General features: G+C 40.9%; 1 protein-coding gene across 1 annotated transcript in view; it reads right to left on the reverse strand.

Annotated features, from left to right (window-relative positions):
- Positions 1 to 21390, reverse strand: part of bin3 (bridging integrator 3) — a 206833-nt gene that overhangs the window by 34298 nt on the left and 151145 nt on the right. The window contains exons 7-8 of the mRNA XM_063056935.1: positions 19770 to 19911; positions 16964 to 17098 (exon numbers count right to left, since the gene is read on the reverse strand). Of these exons, the coding sequence (XP_062913005.1) occupies positions 16964 to 17098; positions 19770 to 19911 (277 nt within the window). The remainder of the gene's footprint in view (positions 1 to 16963; positions 17099 to 19769; positions 19912 to 21390) is intronic.

A 21390-nucleotide genomic window follows, 5' to 3' on the forward strand; every position in this document is an offset into this window, starting at 1 on the left:
TCAATTTTGTCACTTCAGTGTAGATTGGCGTTACTTATGCAAAGGATGACCACTTACAAGAGACATTTTTATCAATTCAATGATCCACACTGGAGAGTGACTTAAAGTAGATGAATCACGATTGATACTGGGGCAGCACAAGTGAACATGAGAATCTCCTCAGGATTCAATACATTCTGCAGTAAAAGTCCATTAAAACTCTTCAAGCTTCAGTAGGGCCAGATGAGCTTTTTTTTTTACTGAAGAATGTTAATGTATTAATACATCAATACACTTTTACACAATTATTTAAAAATCGAATCATATTTCCAATAAATCCTGTAAACTGGAAAGCACTTTGTTGGAAGAAATAAATGGACAGATTGTTATTTAGATGGGGAGGGAATTCAAAATGCAGAGATGCAAAGGGACTTCTGAGTCCTTGTGCAAGATACCCTAAAGGTTAACCTCCAGGTTGAGTCGATTGTGAAGAAGGCAAATACAATGTTGGCATTCATTTCTAGAGGTATAGAATATAAGAGCAGGGATGTGAGGTTGAGGCTCTATAAGGCACTCATGAGACCATACTTGGAGTATTGTGTGCAGTTTTGGCTCCTTATTTTAGAAAGGATATATTGACATTGGAGAGGGTTCAGAGAAGATTCACGAGAATGATTCCAGGAATGAAAGGGTTACCGTATGAGGAATGTCTGGCATCTCTTGGGCTGTATTTCCTGGAGTTCAGGAGAATGAGGGGGGATCTCATAGAAACATTCTGAATGTTATAAGGCCTAAACAGATTAGATAAGGCAAAGGTATTTCCCATGGTAAGAGAGTCTAGGACTTCAGGATTGAAGGACGTCCATTTAGAACAAAGATGCGGAGAAATTACTTTAGTCAGAGGGTAATCTGTGGAATCTGTTGCCACGAGCAGCTCTGGAAGCCAAGTCATTGGGTGCATTTAAGGCAGAGATAGACAGGTTCTTGATTTGCCAGGGCATCAAAGGATATGGGGAGAAGGCAAGGTTGTGGGGATGACTGGAAGAACTGGATCAGCCCATGATTGAATGGCAGAGCAGACTCAATGGGCTGAATGGCCTACTTCTGCTCCTATATCTTATGGTCTAAGTTTCAAGGAAGCATGTGAAACAGAACCAGATATGTTTCAAGGATACACAGTGGGCTGAACTACAGTGTGCATGCTTTTAAGGGAGTGTATGTGCACAGGAGAGAGTGAGTGTATGTACATTAAAGTGCACATCTGTACAGGGAGAGTGCATGTAAGTTTAAGAAAGCAAGGATCTAACTTTTTTTGCTGAAATAAAAATTCAAATTGCACTGTGCAACTGAAACTAAATGACCATCAGGAAAGAAAGATGGCTTTGTCTGCTGGAATAAATTGCCTAATTATAAACCACTTTTTTTCAGGAATCTATGCTGATTCAGTGAAATTTTGTCTGTAAGATCACACTCATGAACATCTGATCAGAAATATAGTCACCATTCAATGCTTTACATAAAAGCTGGAGCATATTGTACAAAACAAGTAAAACCTTGATTCCTTGGGAGATCCCCTTTCCTCCAACCTTGTGCTAAGAACTTACAGCTGCACTTTCACATCCAATGCTTTCTAAGAAACTTGGGAGGATGCAGATTGTGGAAAGAGGATGTATTAACATGGTGAGACAACTGAAGTAATAATTTGAAAGTGATGCAAGTTCCCTATAAATCATGTTAAATGCACTGAAATTGTTTTGAATCCCATTATGGTTTCCAATTCCAGTCCTGATGAAGGGTCTCAGCCAGAAATGCCTTTCCAGAGATGCTGCCTGACCTGCTGAGTTCCTCCAGCATTTTGTGTGTGTTACTGTGGATTTCAAGCAACTGCTGAATCTCATGGGTTCATGACTTCCAACCTTAGCTTTCTTTAAAACCAGAAACACCTTTCTTCTTTCACATTACAGAAAAGCAACACATTCAGATGTCTAGTTCATTAATCCATGCATCCTGACAAAAACGCAGTAATTAGATGTTTCATTCAATAGACCCAAATGGGCCAGTTGGTGTGATATGTACCCGGGTTTGTGACTCATGGCAATAATTGCACTGTGGGCCATTTAGATTCTTTCACTCTTAAAGTAGAAGGCCTTATCACCTGTAAGAGCTAAAGCTGAATAATTCAGATCTTTGAATTCCACTAGCAAACTAAGCATCATATTACTTGAATATGTGAAATTTGCAGCAAAACAAAAGCCCTAGAAAGTTTAACATTGTGGTCCACACCCTACACAAAAGTAATCCAGTACATCTTTAGTACAAACAGCTGCCTTCCAAGTTCACTTTTCAATGATGTGGTATCTTGTCCTTTCAGCCAAGCACTGAATAAACTTCTACTTCCTTTACCTATCAAAACAAAGGTCGAATCCAGGGCCCTGCAATCAAAGAAAAGCTCACAATGTTTGCAGATACATTTGCTGTGCTTGCAGTACATTACCATACATAATATAGATGTAACAGTGTAACAAATATATACTAACATTTTGAAGTTTATTAATAACATAAAATTCGTAAATAAGACCATAAGACCATAAGACCATAAGACAAAGGAGCAGAAGTAGGCCATTCGGCCCATCGAGTCTGCTGCGCCATTTTATCATGAGCTGATCCATTTTCCCATTTAGTCCCACTCCCCCGCCTTCTCACCATAACCTTTGATGCCCTGGTTGCTCAGATACCTATCAATCTCTACCTTAAATACACCCAATGACTTGGCCTCCACTGCCGCCCGTGGCAACAAATTCCATAGATTCACCATCCTCTGACTAAAAAAATTTCTTTGCATTTCTGTTCTGAATGGGTGCCCATCAATCCTTAAGTCATGCCCTCTCGTACTAGACTCCCCCATCATGGGAAACAACTTTGCCACATCCACTCTGTCCATGCCTTTCAACATTCGAAATGTTTCTATGAGGTCCCCCCTCATTCTTCTAAACTCCAAGGAATACAGTCCAAGAGCGGACAAACGTTCCTCATATGTTAACCCTCTCATTCCCGGAATCATTCTAGTGAATCTTCTCTGTACCCTCTCCAACGTTAGCACATCCTTTCTTAACTAAGGAGACCAAAACTGCCCATAGTATTCCAAGTGAGGTCTCACCAGCGCCTTATAGAGCTTCAACATCACATCCCTGCTCCTATACTCTATTCCTCTAGAAATGAATGCCAACATTGCATTCACCTTCTTCACCACCGACTCAACCTGGAGGTTAACCTTAAGGGGATCCTGTACGAGGACTCCCAAGTCCCGTTGCATCTCAGAACTTTGAATTCTTTCCCCACTTAAATAATAGTCTGTCCGTTTATTTTTTCTGCCAAAGTGCATAACCATACACTTTCCAACATTGTATTTCATTTGCCACTTCTTTGCCCATTCTTCCAATCTATCCAAGTCTCTCTGCAGCCTCTGTTTCCTCAGCACTACCGGCCTCTCCACCTATCTTCGTATCGTCAGCAAACTTAGCCACAAAGCCATCTATTCCATAATCCAAATCGTTGATGTACAATGTAAAAAGAAGTGGCCCCAACACGGACCCCTGTGGAACACCACTGGTAACCGGCAGCCAACCAGAATAGGATCCCTTTATTCCCACTCTCTGTTTCCTGCCAATCAGCCAATGCTCTATCCACGTATGTAACTTTCCCGTAATTCCATGGACTCTTATCTTGTTAAGTAGCCTCATGTGTGGCACCTTGTCAAAGGCCTTCTGAAAATCCAAATATACAACATCCACTGCATCTCCCTCGTCTACCCTACTGGTAATTTCCTCAAAAAATTGTAATAGGTTTGTCAGGCAGGATTTTCCTTTAAGGAATCCATGCTGAGTTCTGCCTATCTTGTCATATGCCTCCAGGTACTCTGCAACCTCATCCTTGACAATCGACTCCAACAACTTCCCAACCACCGATGTCAAGCTAACAGGTCTATAATTTCCTTTTTGCTTCCTTGCCCCCTTCTGAAATAGCGGAGTGACATTTGCAATCTTCCGGTCCTCCAGAACCATGCCAGAATCTATCGACTTTTGAAAGATCATCGCTAATGCCTTCGCAATTTCCACAGCTACTTCCTTCAGAACACGCAGGTGCATTCCATCTGGTCCGGGAGATTTATCTACCGTTGGACTATTCAGCTTCCTGAGTACTTTCTCTGTCGTAATTGTGACCGTGCACACTTCTCTTCCCTGCCACCCTTGAGTGTCCGGTATACTGCTGATGTCTTCCTCAGTGAAGACTGATGCAAAATACTCGTTCAGTTCCTCTGCCATCTCCTTATCTCCCATTACAATTTCTCCAGCATCATTTTCTATCGGTCCTATATCTACTCTCACCTGTCTTTTACCCTTTATGTACTTGAAAAAGCTTTTAGTATCCTCTTTGATATTATTTGCTAGCTTCCTTTCATAGTTAATCTTTTCCCTCTTAATGACCTTCTTAGTTTCCTTTTGTAAGGTTTTAAAAACTTCCCAATCCTCTGTCTTCCCACTAATTTTTGCTTCCTTGTACATCCTCTCCTTTGCTTTAACTTTGGCTTTGACTTCTCTTGTTAACCACGGTTGCATCCTTTTTCCATTCGAAAATTTCTTCTTTCTTGGAATATACCTGTCTTGCACCTTCCTCACTTCTCGCATAATCTCCAGCCACTGCTGCTCTGCCGTCTTTCCCGCCAGCGTCCCTTTCCAGTCAACTTTGGCCAGTTCCTCTCTCATGCCACTGTAATTTCCTTTACTCCAGTGAAATACTGACACATCAGATTTCAGCTTATGGAGTTAATGGAGCAGACAGAGCAGATAAAATCTAATTCACAGAATAGCAAGAATTAGGAGAGCATTCTTGACCCAATGATACAGTTATAACGGGACAGATAATTGGTTATCTACACACAGAGGACTTTGGAAGTGAAAGGACAGATGGATAAAGCACTTCCTTCCAAAAATGCAAACAGAATAATAAGCTTTATAATTCATGATGTTAAGCATGAAAGGAAGATCTACTCTAAATCTTTAGAACCTACTTATTAAGCCCCAGGTAGAACATTATATTTAATTTACTTTGAAGGATGTCAAAACTCTGGAGAGAGTACAGAAGAAATTTACCATAGTGATGCCTGTAGTGATCAAGTACCATGGTGGTACCAGAATAACTGCAACTGTTCTACTTACAACAGAAATACTATCAAGTAGTTCACAAAAATTTCCCCATCCTGTGGAGTTTTGATGAGTAAGTAAGAAATAATGTTTCTATTGTCATAAGTGTCAGTAATCAGAGAAATAACATCTCAGATAATTTGCAAACAGCTTGAGAGGTTCGAGCAGAAATTATCTTACCCAGCTAATTATGATGGCCCGGAACCTGCTGCCATAAAGGGCTGCATTAATAATCAGAACTTTCAAAAGGAATTGGATATAAGATTGAAGGAGTGAAACCTGCAGGGCGATGAAAGAGAAGCGGAACAGGACCAACTAGATAGCTCCTGGCAAAGAGGCTGCCAAACAAAGAAGGTCTGAGTTGTCCCCTCTGTGCTGTAATATTCTATATATCAGAGACATCAAGGACAGCTGTCTACATAGTGGTCAGAAAATAATGACACAGCCTCTCCGAGGGACACAATTCAAGTGCAGTGAAATCCAATGTTCTAAATTCTATAAAAACATTTAAGTTTTATAAAAATGTATAGCACAGGAAACTCTTCCATCAGTATGTCTTTTGGAAAAGGTGAATCAATTCATTTCTTGCTCATAGACCAAAAAGATCTTTTCTTCTCAACCAGAGATATGTGCTTGATAACTAATTTTGCAATTGTATCCACAGTATTTTTAGGTATATCACAACAACTTTCTGAGCATTGAAATTCCTCGTCTCTGTTAATGAGCTTATTGCAATCATATGCAAGAAACCTTGCATTTCTAATATTTATTTCCAAAAGGCAACTTTAGTCACTCTAATATTACCTGAATCAAACAACTATGTGAACATCCAACAAGCTTGGAGGGGCACCATAATTGTGAGGTCAACATGATGATTTTACTCTCCTAAAAGCTGGCTTTTCCAAATGTCAATAATTTCCTCCTGTCTGCCAGAAAAGAAGAATTCCACACAGGTAGGAAATAACCTTTCAGAGTAACTCAAATTTCCCAACCAAAGTGGGGATAACTTCTGAACAAAAACAGGAATTATAAGGACAGTGCATGGGGACTTTACTGACATTATCAAAAAAAAACACATTTAAAGATATGCAAATTAGTAGCTAAGGAACTGCCTACAAAACAGGGAACACATAAAGACAAAACATATTGGTTCAGTTACAGGTAGAATACTCCAATACTGAACTAGAAATTACATGCACACTAAATCAGTGTGTGAGAACTTACGTATTTCATGCAGAATTGCAAAGCTAAAGTCTAAAACAGATCTTCGTTCACATTCACTCCAAACTCCAAAGGTTGAATCATCGAAAAAGTCAGTCTTTTCAGGAAAAGGAAAATACTTGGATATTGCTTTCTTGGACATATTTCTACATGGATAAGAATTGCCACTGCGCACAACAAAATTTGATAATTTTTGAATATCAGTAAAATGCAACTGCTAGAAATCTGAAATAATTTTAAAATGTGGCAAATTAATTTTTTTGTTTAAATTTACAATCAGATTGGTATTATCTTCCTTTCTGCATCTGGAACAGCTGCCCCTTTCTTCCCCCCCACACCTAACATTTTCTAAATGCCACAGAGATCTACCTAGGTGTTCATGCGTATGAATCATAAAAAGTCAGCAGACAAGTGCAGCATGTGGTTAGAAAGGCAAGAGGCATATTGACCTTTATTGCAATGTTGTTGGAATTTAGAAATTGGGAAGTATTGTTACAATTGAATAAGGTACTGGTGAGGTCTCATCTGGAACATTGTGCATTGTTTTGCAACTGTCTCAGACAGGATACACTGGCAACGACAGGAGTCTAAAAGAGATCCACTTGGCTGATTCTTGGGACAAGCGAGTGTTCTATCATGAATAGCTAAAGCAATTACATCTATATACAGTGCCTATAAAAAGTATCCACACCTCCTAGAAGTTTTCATGTTTTATTGCTTTACATCACTGAATCATAGTGGATTTAATTTGGCTTTTTTCAAAGACACTGATCAACAGAAAAAGACTGCTTTGTGTCAAAGTGAAAACAAATCTTTAAAGAGTGAACCAAATTAATTGCAAATATATAATGCAAAATAATTGATTGCATAAGTATTCACCCCCTTCAACTCAGTATTTAGTAGATACACCTTTGGCAGCAATCACAGCCTTGAGTCTGTGTGGATAGGTCTCTATCAGCTTTGCACATCTTGACGTGGCAGTTTTTCCCTATTCTTTTAAAAACTGCTCAAGCTCTGTCAGACTGCATGGAGATTGTGAGCGAATTCTTCCTCAGCCAGTTACAAGTTAATTAATTTACTTATTTATTGAGATACAGTGTGGAATAGGCCCTTCTGATCCTTCAAGCCACACCACCCAGCAACTCCCAACTTAACCCTGGCCTAATCACAGGATAACTTACAATGAATTAACCTACCAACTGGTACATCTTTGGACTGTTGGAGGAAACCCACGCATTCCATGGGGAGGACATACAGACTTCTTCGAGAAGACATTGGAATTGAACTCTGAACTCTAAATGCCCTGAGCTGTATTAGCATCACACTAACCACTACGCTACCATGGCTATGAACGACATGAAGGAAATCTGGAAGTCGAACCTGACCAGAGGGCTTAAAAAGAGGATTTTCATAGCAGTCATAGAGTCCATTCTCACGTACGGATGTGAGACATGGACACTCACCAAGATGATGTGAAAGTCTCTGGATGGTTGCTATACACGAATGCTCCGGATGGCTCTTGATGTGAGTTGGCAACAGCACATGACGAACGTCGAGCTCTATAACAACCTACCGATGGTCTCCACTAAGATCGAGGCGAGAAGACTGCAACTAGCGGGGCACTGTCTACGCCACTCCGAGCTACCTGCCAGCTTAGTCATCATATGGGAGCCCAAGCACGGGAGGATGAACCCTGGGTGCCCTCCCAAGACTATGGTCAACACGCTCCTAGAAGACAGCGGTGCGACTAATGTAGATGAACTGAACACACTGATGAGGGAGAGGGAGAGGTGGAGGGTCCGTCATCGTGCCCAACGCCGGCCCCCTAGGCCTGAGTTGACGTAGTAGTAGTAGTACCATGGCGCCCCAGTTCTGACCATGAACATCAGATCGAAAATGAAGTGCTGTGATTTTTCTTCAAAATGGGTGACAGACATTTCAATGAAATATTCTAATCTTATAATGTTTAAGCAATATGAGGACACTGAACACAACACAGAACAGTACAAACAGTACAGGCCCTTCAGCCTACAATGTTGTACTGACTTTTTAACCTACTCGAAGATCAACCTCTCCCTTCCCTCCCACATAGCCCCCTCATTTTTATCATCCATGTGCTTATCTAGAAGTCTCTTAAATGTCCCTAATGCACCTGCTTCTCCCATCACCCCAGGCTGTGCATTCTATTTGAAAAACCTAACTCTGACATCTATCACCTTAACATTATACACTGCTGCCCATGCCAACTATGCCTCTTGTCATCTTATACACCTTTATAAAGCAACCCTTCATCCTTTATCAGTCCAAACAGAAAAGCCCAAGTCTGCTCAACCTTTCCTAAGACATGCTCTCTAATAGGTACCATCCTGGTAAATCTACTCTACACTCTCTCTAAAGGTTTCACAACCTTCCTAAAAAGAGGTGACCAGAACTGAACACAATACTCCATGTGTGGTTCAACCAGCAGCAATATTTTGCAGCTCTTGAACTCAATTGCTCAACTAATGAAGGCTGACCATAAGCCTTTTTAACAACCCTATTAAACTGCGCAGCAACTTTGAGGGATCTATGGCCACGGACCTCAAGATCCTTCTGTTTCTCAACATTGTTACGAATCCGATTATTAACCTTGTGCTCTGCCCTCAAGTTCGACCTTTCAAAGTGAATCAGTTTACACTTTTCTGGATGGAGCTCCAGCTGCCATTTCTCACCCCAGCTATGCATCCTCTCAATGTCCATTTGTAATCTCCGACAACCTTCTACACTATCTATATAAGATCGGGCAGGATAACAGTATATTTATTTAAAGAATATTTGGCAGAATTTCATCTTTGAAGACATGCAACATGTTGGACTAAATAAAAAACTTTTTGATTCTGAACCTAAAGAATAATTGAGACTATTTTTCCTAGTACGGGCCCTCAAAATAACCTGATGAAGGGTCTTGGCCCAAAACATCGATAGTTGATTCCCATCCATAGATGTTAGCTGAATTAATGAGTTCCTCCAGGATTTTGTGTGTGTTCCACAAAACATCTATAGATTTTTCCATTTAATTAGGTTAAATTAATAATTCTAAGAATATTGATCACACACAAAAATGAGTAATAAAATTGTCACTGCAACCAATCAGTTGAGAGTCAAGGTTATTTTTTTTCTGAGACAAGAGAAGAACACAACTAAATCGGATAGTTGTATATTAACTTTTAATGCCTGAACTATGATAACATATGTAATGTCCATTTGTAGATTGCACAAAACTGAAAGATGTGTTCATGGTTCACCTATTGCTCCACACACCACCAGCAGAAGACAGAGTAAAGGATTAGATTATTTATTTTCTCTACCTTCCTACCCACAAAACTAATAATTTATTAGTTGCTATAACCTCAGATTTGCAGACCAGTTCAGCACTATTTCAAATCATGTGAATCTACATCATCGAAGCAGCTATGCCTGCATATATGCTAGGATCATCCCATAACAAAATGCTTTAAGTCCAGTTCCAATGTCCACATCTCATAAGGACATAAGACGCGGAGCTAGATGTTCATCTGTCTCTCATTCCAGCTCTGCCATTCTATATTGTTGATTGTTTACATTCAACACTATTTTCTTGCATTTACCTCATATCCCATGATTCCCTTAGTATCTAAAAAATTATTGATCACTGTCTTGAATACATCCAATGACTGAGCTGCAAAAGCCTTCATCTGTAGAGATTCTCCACCATCTGGGGTGAAGAGGTTTTTGTTCATCCAAGTATAGAGATGATTTTAAAGAGCATAAGCATGTTTGCTTCACTTCTCCTTACATTTGTAACATCTTTTCACCTGACCTGCTTATATCACCTGAATCCTCTTTGTCCCCTCTTAGATAGATAGATAGATAGGTATACTTTATTAATCCCGAGGGAAATTTGGTTTCGTTACAGCCGCACCAACCAAGAATAGAGCGTAAATATAGCAATACAAACCCCCCCAACAATCAAACAACAAAATGCAAACTATGCCAGATGGAAAATAAGCCCAGGACCAGTCTATTGGCTCAGGGTGTCTGACCCTCCACGGGAGGAGCTGCACGTTCGATGGTTACAGGCAGGAACGACCTCCCGTGCTGCCAAGTGTTGTATCACGGTGGAATGTGGCCGAAGTCCAACAGTAAAAAAGTTCAATATCCAGTCTGCAAACACATTCCTTGATCGTAATATGCCCCGGATTGCACTATCTGTTGTTAACCAGATCAGTAAGCACCCCACTCCTTCATGCTTACCGCTCTCAGTGCATTTCCGGTCAGCCGGAACGGTATTACCCACCGAACTCCTCTTTTCCAAAAGTCTCTGTTGTCTCAACCGGGTTCTCTTTCCTCGGCTTTGTGATCCCCCTCTGTGTATTTTCCTCCGGATTTTAGCAGGGGTGTCCGCCGCTCTGCTTGCTAAACCGGCCGGGACTAGCTGGTCCCTGGAATACACAATGCGACCTTGCTTCTGTCCCGCGTGTCGGGATGTAACCATTTCCAGCGCTAAAAGAAACCAAAATAAAACTCTCTCTACCAGCATGTTAGAGAGGGTGCAGCTTCGACGTGTTACCGTGAGAAAAAAAAACAAAAAATAACGTAAATTAAAAAGTAAGAAGAAGAAGGTAAGAATAGATCGGAACGGCTGTGCCAGGCTGCATACACGACCGGCGCATACGCACAAATACTTCAAAACAACAGCAAATTTAAATATGCATCCAAATCATATAAATTCCAAACAGCTAAGGCCACAAGCACCTATCCCTATGAAACCTCATTTGACATCTAAAACTTTGACAAACTTCCACAGATGTGCAGTAGAGAGTATAGTGACTGGTTGCATCACAGCCTGAATGGGAAATCCAGCAAAAGGTAGTGGATTCAGCCCAGTGCACCACAGGTAAAGCCCTCCCAACCACTGAGCATATCTACATGAAACAGTGTCACAGGAAAGTAGCATCCATCTTCAGAGATTGCCACCATGCTCTCTTCTTGCTGCTGCATCAGCTAGACAGTACACGAGCCTCAGGACTCGCACCACCAGATTCAGGAACAGTTACTACCCCTCAACCATCAGGTTCTTCAATAAAAGGGGATGACCAGTCACTTGCCCCATCATTGAAATGTTCCTACAACCAATAATCTCACTTTGGGGTCTGTTTATTTCATTATCTCATGTTCTCATTACTTATTGCTATTTAGTTATATTTGCATAAGCACAGTTGAAGATTAGTCCAGACAAGTGTGAAGTGTTGCACTCCAGGAGGTCAAATGCAAGAGGAAAACCTACAGTAAATGGTAGGATACTTAAAGAGCATTGATGTCCTGAAGGATCCTTGGGTGCAAATCCATACCTCCCTGAAAATGGTAACACAAACAGACAGGGTGATAAAGAAATGGTTAACATTTGCCTTCATTACTCTGAGCGTTGCATATAAAAGTCTGGAAGTCATGCAGCAACTGTATAAACTTTGGTTAAGGCATGCTTAAGAGTATTGTGTGCATTTCTAGTCACTACATTATAGAAAGCATGTGAAGGTTTTGGAGAGGGCGTGGAAGAGGTCCACCAGGATGTTGTCTGGATGACAGAGTATCAGCTACAAGGAGAGGATGGACAAACATGGATTGTTTCTCTAGAGCATCAGAGGCTAAGGGGAGACTTGATTGATAGGGGAGATGGCCAGAATCATTTTCCCAGAGGAAAAATGTCAAATACTAGAAGGCATAGGTGAGAGGGGGAGAGTTTAAAGGAGATGCAGGAGGCATTTTTTTAAAACAAGAGTGGTAAATGACTGGAATATGCTGCTGGGAGTATGGTGGAAACAGTGACATTTAAGAAGCTTCCCGGGCCAAAGGACCTGTTCTGTGCTTACCAGCCTAATGTTCTATGTTCTGTGAAAACAGATGCTGTCAGGGATGTGTAGGCAGCTGGTAAATGAGGAAGGGGCTGTGTATTTAAAAAAAACATTTGGGTACATTTGAAATGGACTATACTTGGAATACTCACATTAAGCCGTGCAGAAGGAAAACTTGAAATTCAACAGAGATGATTTAATTTTTTCTTTTTTGTTTTATTTGCATATTGTAAAAAGGCTGGTACAGAACTTGGAAAATCCAAGTCAGCTTCCGTGGAAATGATGAGGAAATTATTAGATTGTAGCAAAACCACAGAACGCAGCAGATTGAACCAAAGGGGATGCACTCAACACAACAACAGTTCCTGATCTGGAGATGAGATGCTTTCAAGGAACAAGAAGCAACAATGAATAGTGGGAGGCTCTCAAAATATTGAATTAATTTAGTTAGAAAGTTTATATAACACAAGGTAATATCAGATGAAAATATTCTCATTAAGGCAACTAACATTTTCCATGAATCCTTGGGAAAGGTTCAACTTCGTAAAAGGCTTGTGACGTCATCAGGAATTAATGGGGAATAGTATTTTGTTGTGTGTGTATTGGCATTGGTATAGTATCCTCACGTATATTGAAATACAGTGAAAAGCTTTTATTTGCATGCTATGCAGCCAGATCATGCTATAGTTGCAAGAAAATGTTTGTGAAGCCTTTGCAATTACCTGATTTGCTGCATTACTCATAAAATGTGGTCTGACCTTCATCTAAATCACAATAACAGACAAACGTAATCTTCCTAAACTAATAACACAAACAATCGTATTCTCTGTCAATACTGAGTACACCATTTAAACAATCACTGTCCAGGTTCAAAAAAATTATGCAAACCACTGGGATAATGCCTTCTACAAAACTATTTGGAGTCAGGTGTTCCAATCAACTAATGCTGAAGGAAGTGGAAAAAGAAACGAAGGGTAACAGCAAAAGATCTGCAGTAATCTCTACAACTTGCTAAAGTCTCTGTTCATGTGTCCACTATAAGAAAAACACTGAACAAGAATGGCATTCATGAAGGACACCAAGGAGGAGACCACTGCTCCCCAAAAACAAAACACTGCTGCACACCTCAATTTTTGCAAAAGACTACCTGGATGTTCCACAACACTTCTCAAACAATGTTCTGTGGACAGATGAGACAAAAGTTGAACTTTTTGACAGAAATGCACACCGCTATGTTTGGTGGTAAAAGGATATGACATACCAACACCAAAACCTCATCGCAAATCTGAAGCATGGTGGAAGAATCACTGTTTGGGGCTGTTTTGCTGCCAAGACAGCCTGCATTTGTTGAGGGAACAATGAATATAAATCTGTATAAAGACATTTTACAGGAGAATGTCAGGGTAGCGGTCTGTCACCTTAAGCTTAATAGATGATGCAACAAGACAATGATCTGAAACACAAGATTAAATCAACAATAGAATGGTTTAAAAAGAAGAAAATTTGTCTTTTGTAATGGCCAAGTCAGATTCCAGACCTTAACCCAATTGAGGTGCTGTGGCATGACCTGAAGAGGGCTGTTCATGCAAGGCATCCCAGAAATATTGATGAACTGAAACAGTTTTGTGTGGAGGAATGGTCTAAAATTCCTCCTCATCGCTGTACAGGTCTGATCATAAGTGAGAGGAAACACTGGCAGAGATTATTGCTGCTAAAGGAGGTTCTACCAGTTATTAAATGAAGGGTTCACATATTTTTTCCCAGCCTGGACTGCGAATAATTAAACAATGTGTTTAATAAAGACATGAAAATTACAACTACTTTATGCTATTAGTTTAGGCAGATTGTGTTTGTCTCTTATTGTGACTTAGATGAAGATCAGGCCAGATTTTATTAGTATTTAATGCAGAAAACCAGGTAATTGCAAAGGGTGTACTAACTTTTCCATACAACTGTATATACAAGTAGACTGAGTGAGTAAAATGAAAAAAAATCAAAATATGTACTCAGTGGCCACTTTATTAGGTACTCCCGCTTGTTATGTAACTATCTAATCAGCCAAACATGTGGCAACAATTCAATGCATAAAATCATGCAAAAATGGTCAAGAGGTTCAGTTGTTATTCAGACCAAACATCAGAATAGGGAAGAAATGCAATCTAAATGACTCTGACTGTGGAATGATTGTTGGTGCCAGACAGGGTGGTTTGAATATCTCAGAAATTGCTCAGCTCCTGGGATTTTCACGCACAACATTCTCTAGAGTTTACAGAGAATGGTGCGAAAAACAAAAAAAAATCCAGCGAGTGGCAGTTCTGTGGCTGAAAATGCCTTGCTAATGAGAGAGGTGAAGAGGAGAATAGCCAATCTGGTTCAAGCTGAGAGGAAAGCGAAAGTAACTCAAATAACCAGGCATTACAACAGTGATGTGCAGAACAGCATCCTAAATGCACAGCACATTGAACATTGAAGTGGATGGGCAGAAGACCACAAACACACCCGCTGTACCTAATAAACTGGCCACTGAGTGTAGTGTTGCAGTTACAGAGAAAGTGCAGTGCAGTGCAGTGCAGTGTACAAATAAAGTGCAAGGGCCACAAGGATCGAGAGTTCATGTTTCAGTGTATGAGAGGTCTGGTCAAGAGCCTGATGATAGGAGATAGAAGCTGTCCTTCAGCATGGTGCCATGTGCTCTCAAAAATGTGTAATTTCTGCCTGATTGAAGAGACGGATAGTGAGAATGACCAGGGAGGGATCGGTCCATGATTATGTTAAGTATCACAGATTAGCTGTATCTGTCACATGTACATAAAAATATATGCAGTAAAGTGCACTGTTTGCTTCAAATTATATCAGTAAGGATTGTGCTGGGTAGCCTGCAAGTGACACCTCGTTTCTGGTATCAACATCGCATGCCCAGAATTCATTCACTCTAACCCATATATCTTTGGAATGTGGTTGGAACCCAGATCACCCAGAGGAAACCTGTGCAGTCAAGAGGAGAACATACAAACTCATTACAGATAGCGGAGGCAATTGAATCCCGATCTTACAACTGGTGCTGTAACAAGACATCCGTTAGCCTTGCAAGACCATGGATCTGCGCCTGGAAAGCCTTCACTCTCCAGGGCATAGGCCTGGGCAAGGTTGTATGGAAGACCGGCAGTTGCCCATGCTGCAAGTCTCCCCTCTCCATGACACCGATGTTGTCCAAGGGAAGGGCAAGGGCCGATACAGCTTGGCACCAGTGTCGCCGCAGAGCACTGTGTGGTTAAGTGCCTTGCTCAAGGACACAACGCGCTGCCTCGGCTGGGGCTCGAACTAGCGACCTTCAGATCGCTAGTCGAACGCCTTAACCACTTGGCCACGTGCTGTAATAGTGTTATACTAACTGCTAGAGTATTGTGCCACCCAGTTGGCTGATTTGCCAAGGCAGTGGGAAATGTAGATTGTGTCAATGCAGGACAGGCTTGTTTGCACGATGAACTGCCAGAGAGGAGATTCAGGCTGTGGTGTTTACTAATAGCAACCAGCATGATACAATTGCTACATGGCATTTTATTAAGAATAGCCATTTTTTAAATAAATAATTTTTACAAGAATAAAATGCAATTTATCTAAAGCTCAAAGTCTTTAAAGGGAGTGACACTACTGATTGGAAAAAGTGGCTAAGGAAAATTTCAGAATCAGCGATGCTTACAATAGGGAACTGCCACTCGACTTTAAGAGACTCAGGATTAGCAGCAGGAGAACCATTTTTCACTCTGCAGGGGTCTGAAAAGCTGTGAATTATTGAGTTAGCAACTTAAATACATGACCAGAGGAAAAAATGCCATTAAAGCAAGTAGGTTAGAGACAAAGAGGAATGTAACAAGAACATGAGATTAGGACACTACTCCTGAAGAGGGCAAATTCCTGACAGGATAAGCGTACCAACATCTGCGTTCTCTCCTAGGACAATATCGTTGTGCTGAAGAACTAATTATGATGCACATATGCCAAAAACAGATACCCATTCCTGAGCTCTGGCACTGCAAGGATTCACCAAGCAGACAGAACAAAAGGTCTGAGGATTTCCTCAGATATATCCTCGACAAAGTGCAATAACCCTGCAGATTTATGAGCTTTACTTGCATTGTCCATACATCTGAAGTTCACACCAAGTGCAATGTAAAAAGTGGAAGGGAAACACCATCTCCCGAGTCAACCATGTGCCCTATCGTGCCTTTTATCCTACTAGCTATAGAGTCTGAGAGATCCACATTAACCTCATGAACCACTTCAGAACCAACAATACCGTATTAGAAGTATATTATCCTTGACACCACAAGCACTGCCTAAGGAGAAGAAACACCAATACTGTTTGATTGGACTGAAAACCTATTACTGCATGGTAATTATAATTTATTTTCAATGTTGTATACTGATCAACATGAAGAAAAATCTGCAGGTTGCAAGACTGGACCTATTACACTTGAAGTGCAGCAAATTGAGAAGATGAACTCAACCTCTCCTATCTTCTGAAGCACAAATTCTACAGAACAAGGACCCATCAATGGAAGTGACCAGCTCTCTATTGAACCCACCCACCCACTGGCCAGACAACTGGCAACACTGAACAAATAACAGTGAATCCATTGGAAATAGGATATGTGTAGAAATAAAGGACAGTTAATCCCGTTCATTGTCTACCTGTGCACGGATCAGAGCCTCGAAGCTTGGCTGAAAGTAGTCAATGCGACTGTTGTAAAACTTTGGCATCTCCTCAAGAAGCTGCTTGTTCTTGGCTTCAAAATCTTCACGAACCGGCCTTAGCTCTTCATTTGCCTAGGAAATGACAACAGCGTGAGAATTGTGATGTTTGTATACCGCACATCTTTTAAGCCAGCAATGAGGAATGAGAACTGTCAGGAGCAATGGGCAAAGGAATAAATTTTCTTGTTCCAATTTCAGATGGTTCTGATTTAAGTTTACCATGAAGTCACTGGTAACATGATTAAAAGAGATTTATTTTTGGCTGTGGAATCTACATAAAAAAGTGCTTCAACTAAAATTGAGTTGCCGAGCTGGTGAAGTCACCATATGGAACTACTATCATGCTAACAACATACAAAAGTTAGAGCAACTGTAAATAATTTTATAACTAACAGCAAAGTCCTGCAGACATGCCACGTCTAGTCATGAACGATGATAGACAATTAAAAGCCAACAGGAGGAGCAAGCTCCAAGATCATTCCCATCCTCAATGAGATGAGGAAAATGGCACATGAGCACGAAACTCTTGAGCAAAAAAAAGGATGAAGTACTGACAACTAAGTGTCAGGTGATTGACCCAACTCAGCTTCCTCCCAAGATCCCCACCATCACAGAAGCCATTCTCTAGCCAATTTCATTTACTCTATGTTATGCCAAGGGTACTCTTAGCCATATGTAATAAAATAACCACTGAGCATATTTTCCCTTGGCATAACATAGAGTAACTCAGTGTACGTTCATGGCCTTCTACTGCTGTAGCCCATCCACCTCAAGGTTCAGAGATGCACACTGCTGTTCTAACATATGGTTGTTTAAGTTACTGTCACTTTCCAATCAGCTTGAATCAGTCTCGCCATTATCCTCTGACCCCTCCTATTAACAAGGCATTTTCATCCACAGAACTGCCACTTGCTGGATGTGCTTTTTTTGTTTTTCGCACCATTCTCTATAAACTCTAGAGACAGTTGTATGTGAAAATCCCAAGAGGTCAGCAGCTTTTGAGATACTCAAACTACTGTGACTGATACCAATACTCATTCCACGGTCAAAGTCATTTAGTTCACATTTCTTCCCCATTCTAATGGTCTGAACAACAACTGAACCTCTTGACCATGTCTGCATGCTTTAGTGCATTAAGTTGCTGCCACATGATTGGCTGATTAGTTATTTGTACTAACAAGCCAGTGGCCACTGAGCATATATAGCCAAGACTATGGAACCAGACAACAATCTGGCTGTATACTGAAGACCTGTACTCAAGAACTAGTCATATCTCTAGCCATCTAGTGCCCTTTCCAGTGTAATTACACCACTGGCTTCCAACTGACAGTGTGGGGAAATGTCTAGGTATGCCTTGTTCACAGATTTGCATTATTAACATCAATCAGCATGATAACTCATCTTCTGACACCTCAAAGCTTTTCCACCATCTACAAGACACAAATGAGGACTGTGATGGGACACTCTCCATCTGCTGGTGAGAATGCAGCTCCAACAACACTCAGCAAGCTTAACAGGACAAAGCAACCCACCTGACTGATAACACTTGTAATCCTGAACCCATAGCTGCAAAATGTGATTCTCAGCATACAAGTACGATGATAAAAATGTCGCTTTGTCTGCTATATACTGCAACAGTGGATTAGAGATTGTACAACAGACAGAGAACACCTCTTTCTAAACTGAACTCGTTATAAAAATTAATAGTGCTAGCTGGCAGTCCACAGGTATTTTTGATTCCCTTTTTTACACTCTCTTCTTTCTCCCTTCATATATCGGTCCCTTCATGGTTTCCTCACTCCCCCATCTCCATTTTCGCCCTCTGTAGCCACTCTTTTAGATCGTCTGATGACTTTGTTACCATCAAATGATAAAAGGCTAAAAATGGTTCAGCACTGAACTGTAGTGGATGGATTGTGAGAATGCAGCAAGTACACACATAATTGATCGGACCTCTTACGCGCAGAAGGCTCTCTCTTTTTCCACAGACTTAACACTTTTTTTCTCTCTCAGTGGACCTACTTCGTAGCTCCCACAGTGTAAGTTGCCTAGTGTGCACAGTGGCTGACATGACTCAGTAAAAAATGTTTAATCCTACTGCTTCATTGTCATGGTTGTTCTGTGCATATGTAACAAATACCAGCTTTGTGTTGAGTTTGCTGTCCTCAGTGGGATAGCTGGGGACAATACTACAATGAGCCTGGGTGATGAAAACAACAACCCAGTCCAGCAACCCAGGAAATTCAGACTGCAGAACAATGCTTTTTGGTTGCATTATTTACAGTTGAAGATACTTTGTCTGACCTGATTAATCTTGAAGGGAGAAGGAGAAGGAGAGGGAGAAGTATCTGCACTAGATATTTCCCTCCCCACTCTCCCTATCTCTTCTTGGAACAGAAGAAGCCATTCTTACTTTACAATTATCTTGTGTCTCAACCAGCATTGGCAAAAAGAGTTCAAGGGACTCTTTATTTAAGATCCTACCAACCATTCCTTAAACTTACAAAGAAAAGCCAAGCAAACAAAAAAACTGCTGCTAGAACTAAGTAGGTCAAGAAGCAGCGTGGAGGCAAAAGAATGGTCTAGTTTTGGACCCTGTTTTCTCAACTAAAAATATCAACCATACCATTGCCTTCACAGATGCTGCTTGACCGCTGAGTTCTTATAGGAGGGTGTTTTTCATTCCAGTTTCCAGCATCTACCGTCTCCAAAGAAAAATAGCCATTATTTTGCTTCAACTTACCTGGTGAAGCTTCACAATCACAGGACCAGATTTCTCTTTCTCTTCATACTTTTCCACTTTGGATTGCAATCTTTTGTAATCCTGCAAGATCTGTTCTCGTCTCTTTACAGCCATGTTGAGACTTGGAAAAACATTACTGAACCTAGACAGTAACAAGAAAGAAATAAAATAGGGAAAAGCTATTAAAAATATTATTTACCAAAGTACAGTTGTAAAGCCCCGCAGTCAGAGAAGTTAGAGCATAGAACAGTATAACACAGGAACAGGCCCTTCCACTCACAGTATCTGTGCCAACCATGATGCTAATTAAAAAGGCACACCTACCTGCATGTGATCTGTATCCCTCAATAACCTGCCTGCTTATGGGCCTACCTAAATGCCTCTTAAATGTTGGGGCGTCAAATCTAATTACCAGGCTTAAATTTGAACCATTTACAATCAACATCAAGGGACGGCTACCTTACAAGATACGTTTTGGTGGCATACGATTAATGATCACTTGGAAAGGCAGGACCTAATCAGCATGACATCACCAAGGACAGATCTTGTCTAACCAGTATACCTGAATTTTTTGAGGAGGTAGCAAAATGTTTTGTTGAGGGCAGTTTAAGAGATGTGATTTCTATGCTCTTCTGTAAGGTCCCACACAGCAGAGGTTAGGGCTTGTGGCATCCAGGGCAAGATGGATCCAAAACTGTCTCAGCCATAAGGAGAAAGAGGGTGATGGCTAAAGGTTGATTTTTGTGGTTGGACGTCTGTGACTAAAGGTGTGCCACAGGGATCAGTGCTAGGACCCTTGATATTTCTAATATACGTGAATGGTGTTGACCTAAATGTCGGTAGCTTAATCGGTAGTTCACTGATGACATAAAGCTTTATTTATTACATATACATCGAAATATACAGTGAAATGCATCGTTTTTGTGACAATGACCAACACAGCCCGAGAACTGTGCAGGAGGCAAACAGCAATTGTCGCTATGCTTCTGGCACCAACATAACATGCCCACAATTCACTACCCCTAACCCTAACTTACACCTTTGGAATATGGGAGGAAAACGGAGCACCCAGAGGAAACCCACACGGTCAAGTCACTGGGTGTATTTGAAGAAGGGGGCAGTAGCTTCTTAATTAATAAGGTGTCAAAGGTTATGGGGAAAAGGCAGGAGAACAGGGTTGAGAGTGATCGTAAATCAGCTAAGATGGATTGGCAGAGCAGACTTGATGGACCAAACAGGTCAATCATGCTCCTATGACTTATGGTCATTGGGAGAACATACAAACTCCGTACAGACAGAAGGCAGCGCCAGGAATTGAACCCCGAATGATGATTGCTAACACGGTAAAGCAATATGCTAACCGCTACGCTACTGTGTTGAGTGGTGGAGATCGGTTGTGTTGTTGACAGCATGCTGAGTAGCGTTACACGATGGGGCTTTTATTGATGTGGTGGTGAAACCGTCTGAGAAATAGCACATGATGTCAGGTGATGCATTTTGAAAGTACCAAAGAGGCCATCAATGGTAAGGTCCTAGGGAATATTGAGGAACAAAAAGCCCTTAGTGTGCAAGTCCAAAGATCCTTTAAGGTAGCAACACAAGTAGTTAACGTGGTTAAAGG

This window comes from Mobula hypostoma, chromosome 8, assembly GCF_963921235.1.
Source record: "Mobula hypostoma chromosome 8, sMobHyp1.1, whole genome shotgun sequence".
Lineage (NCBI taxonomy): Eukaryota > Metazoa > Chordata > Chondrichthyes > Myliobatiformes > Myliobatidae > Mobula > Mobula hypostoma.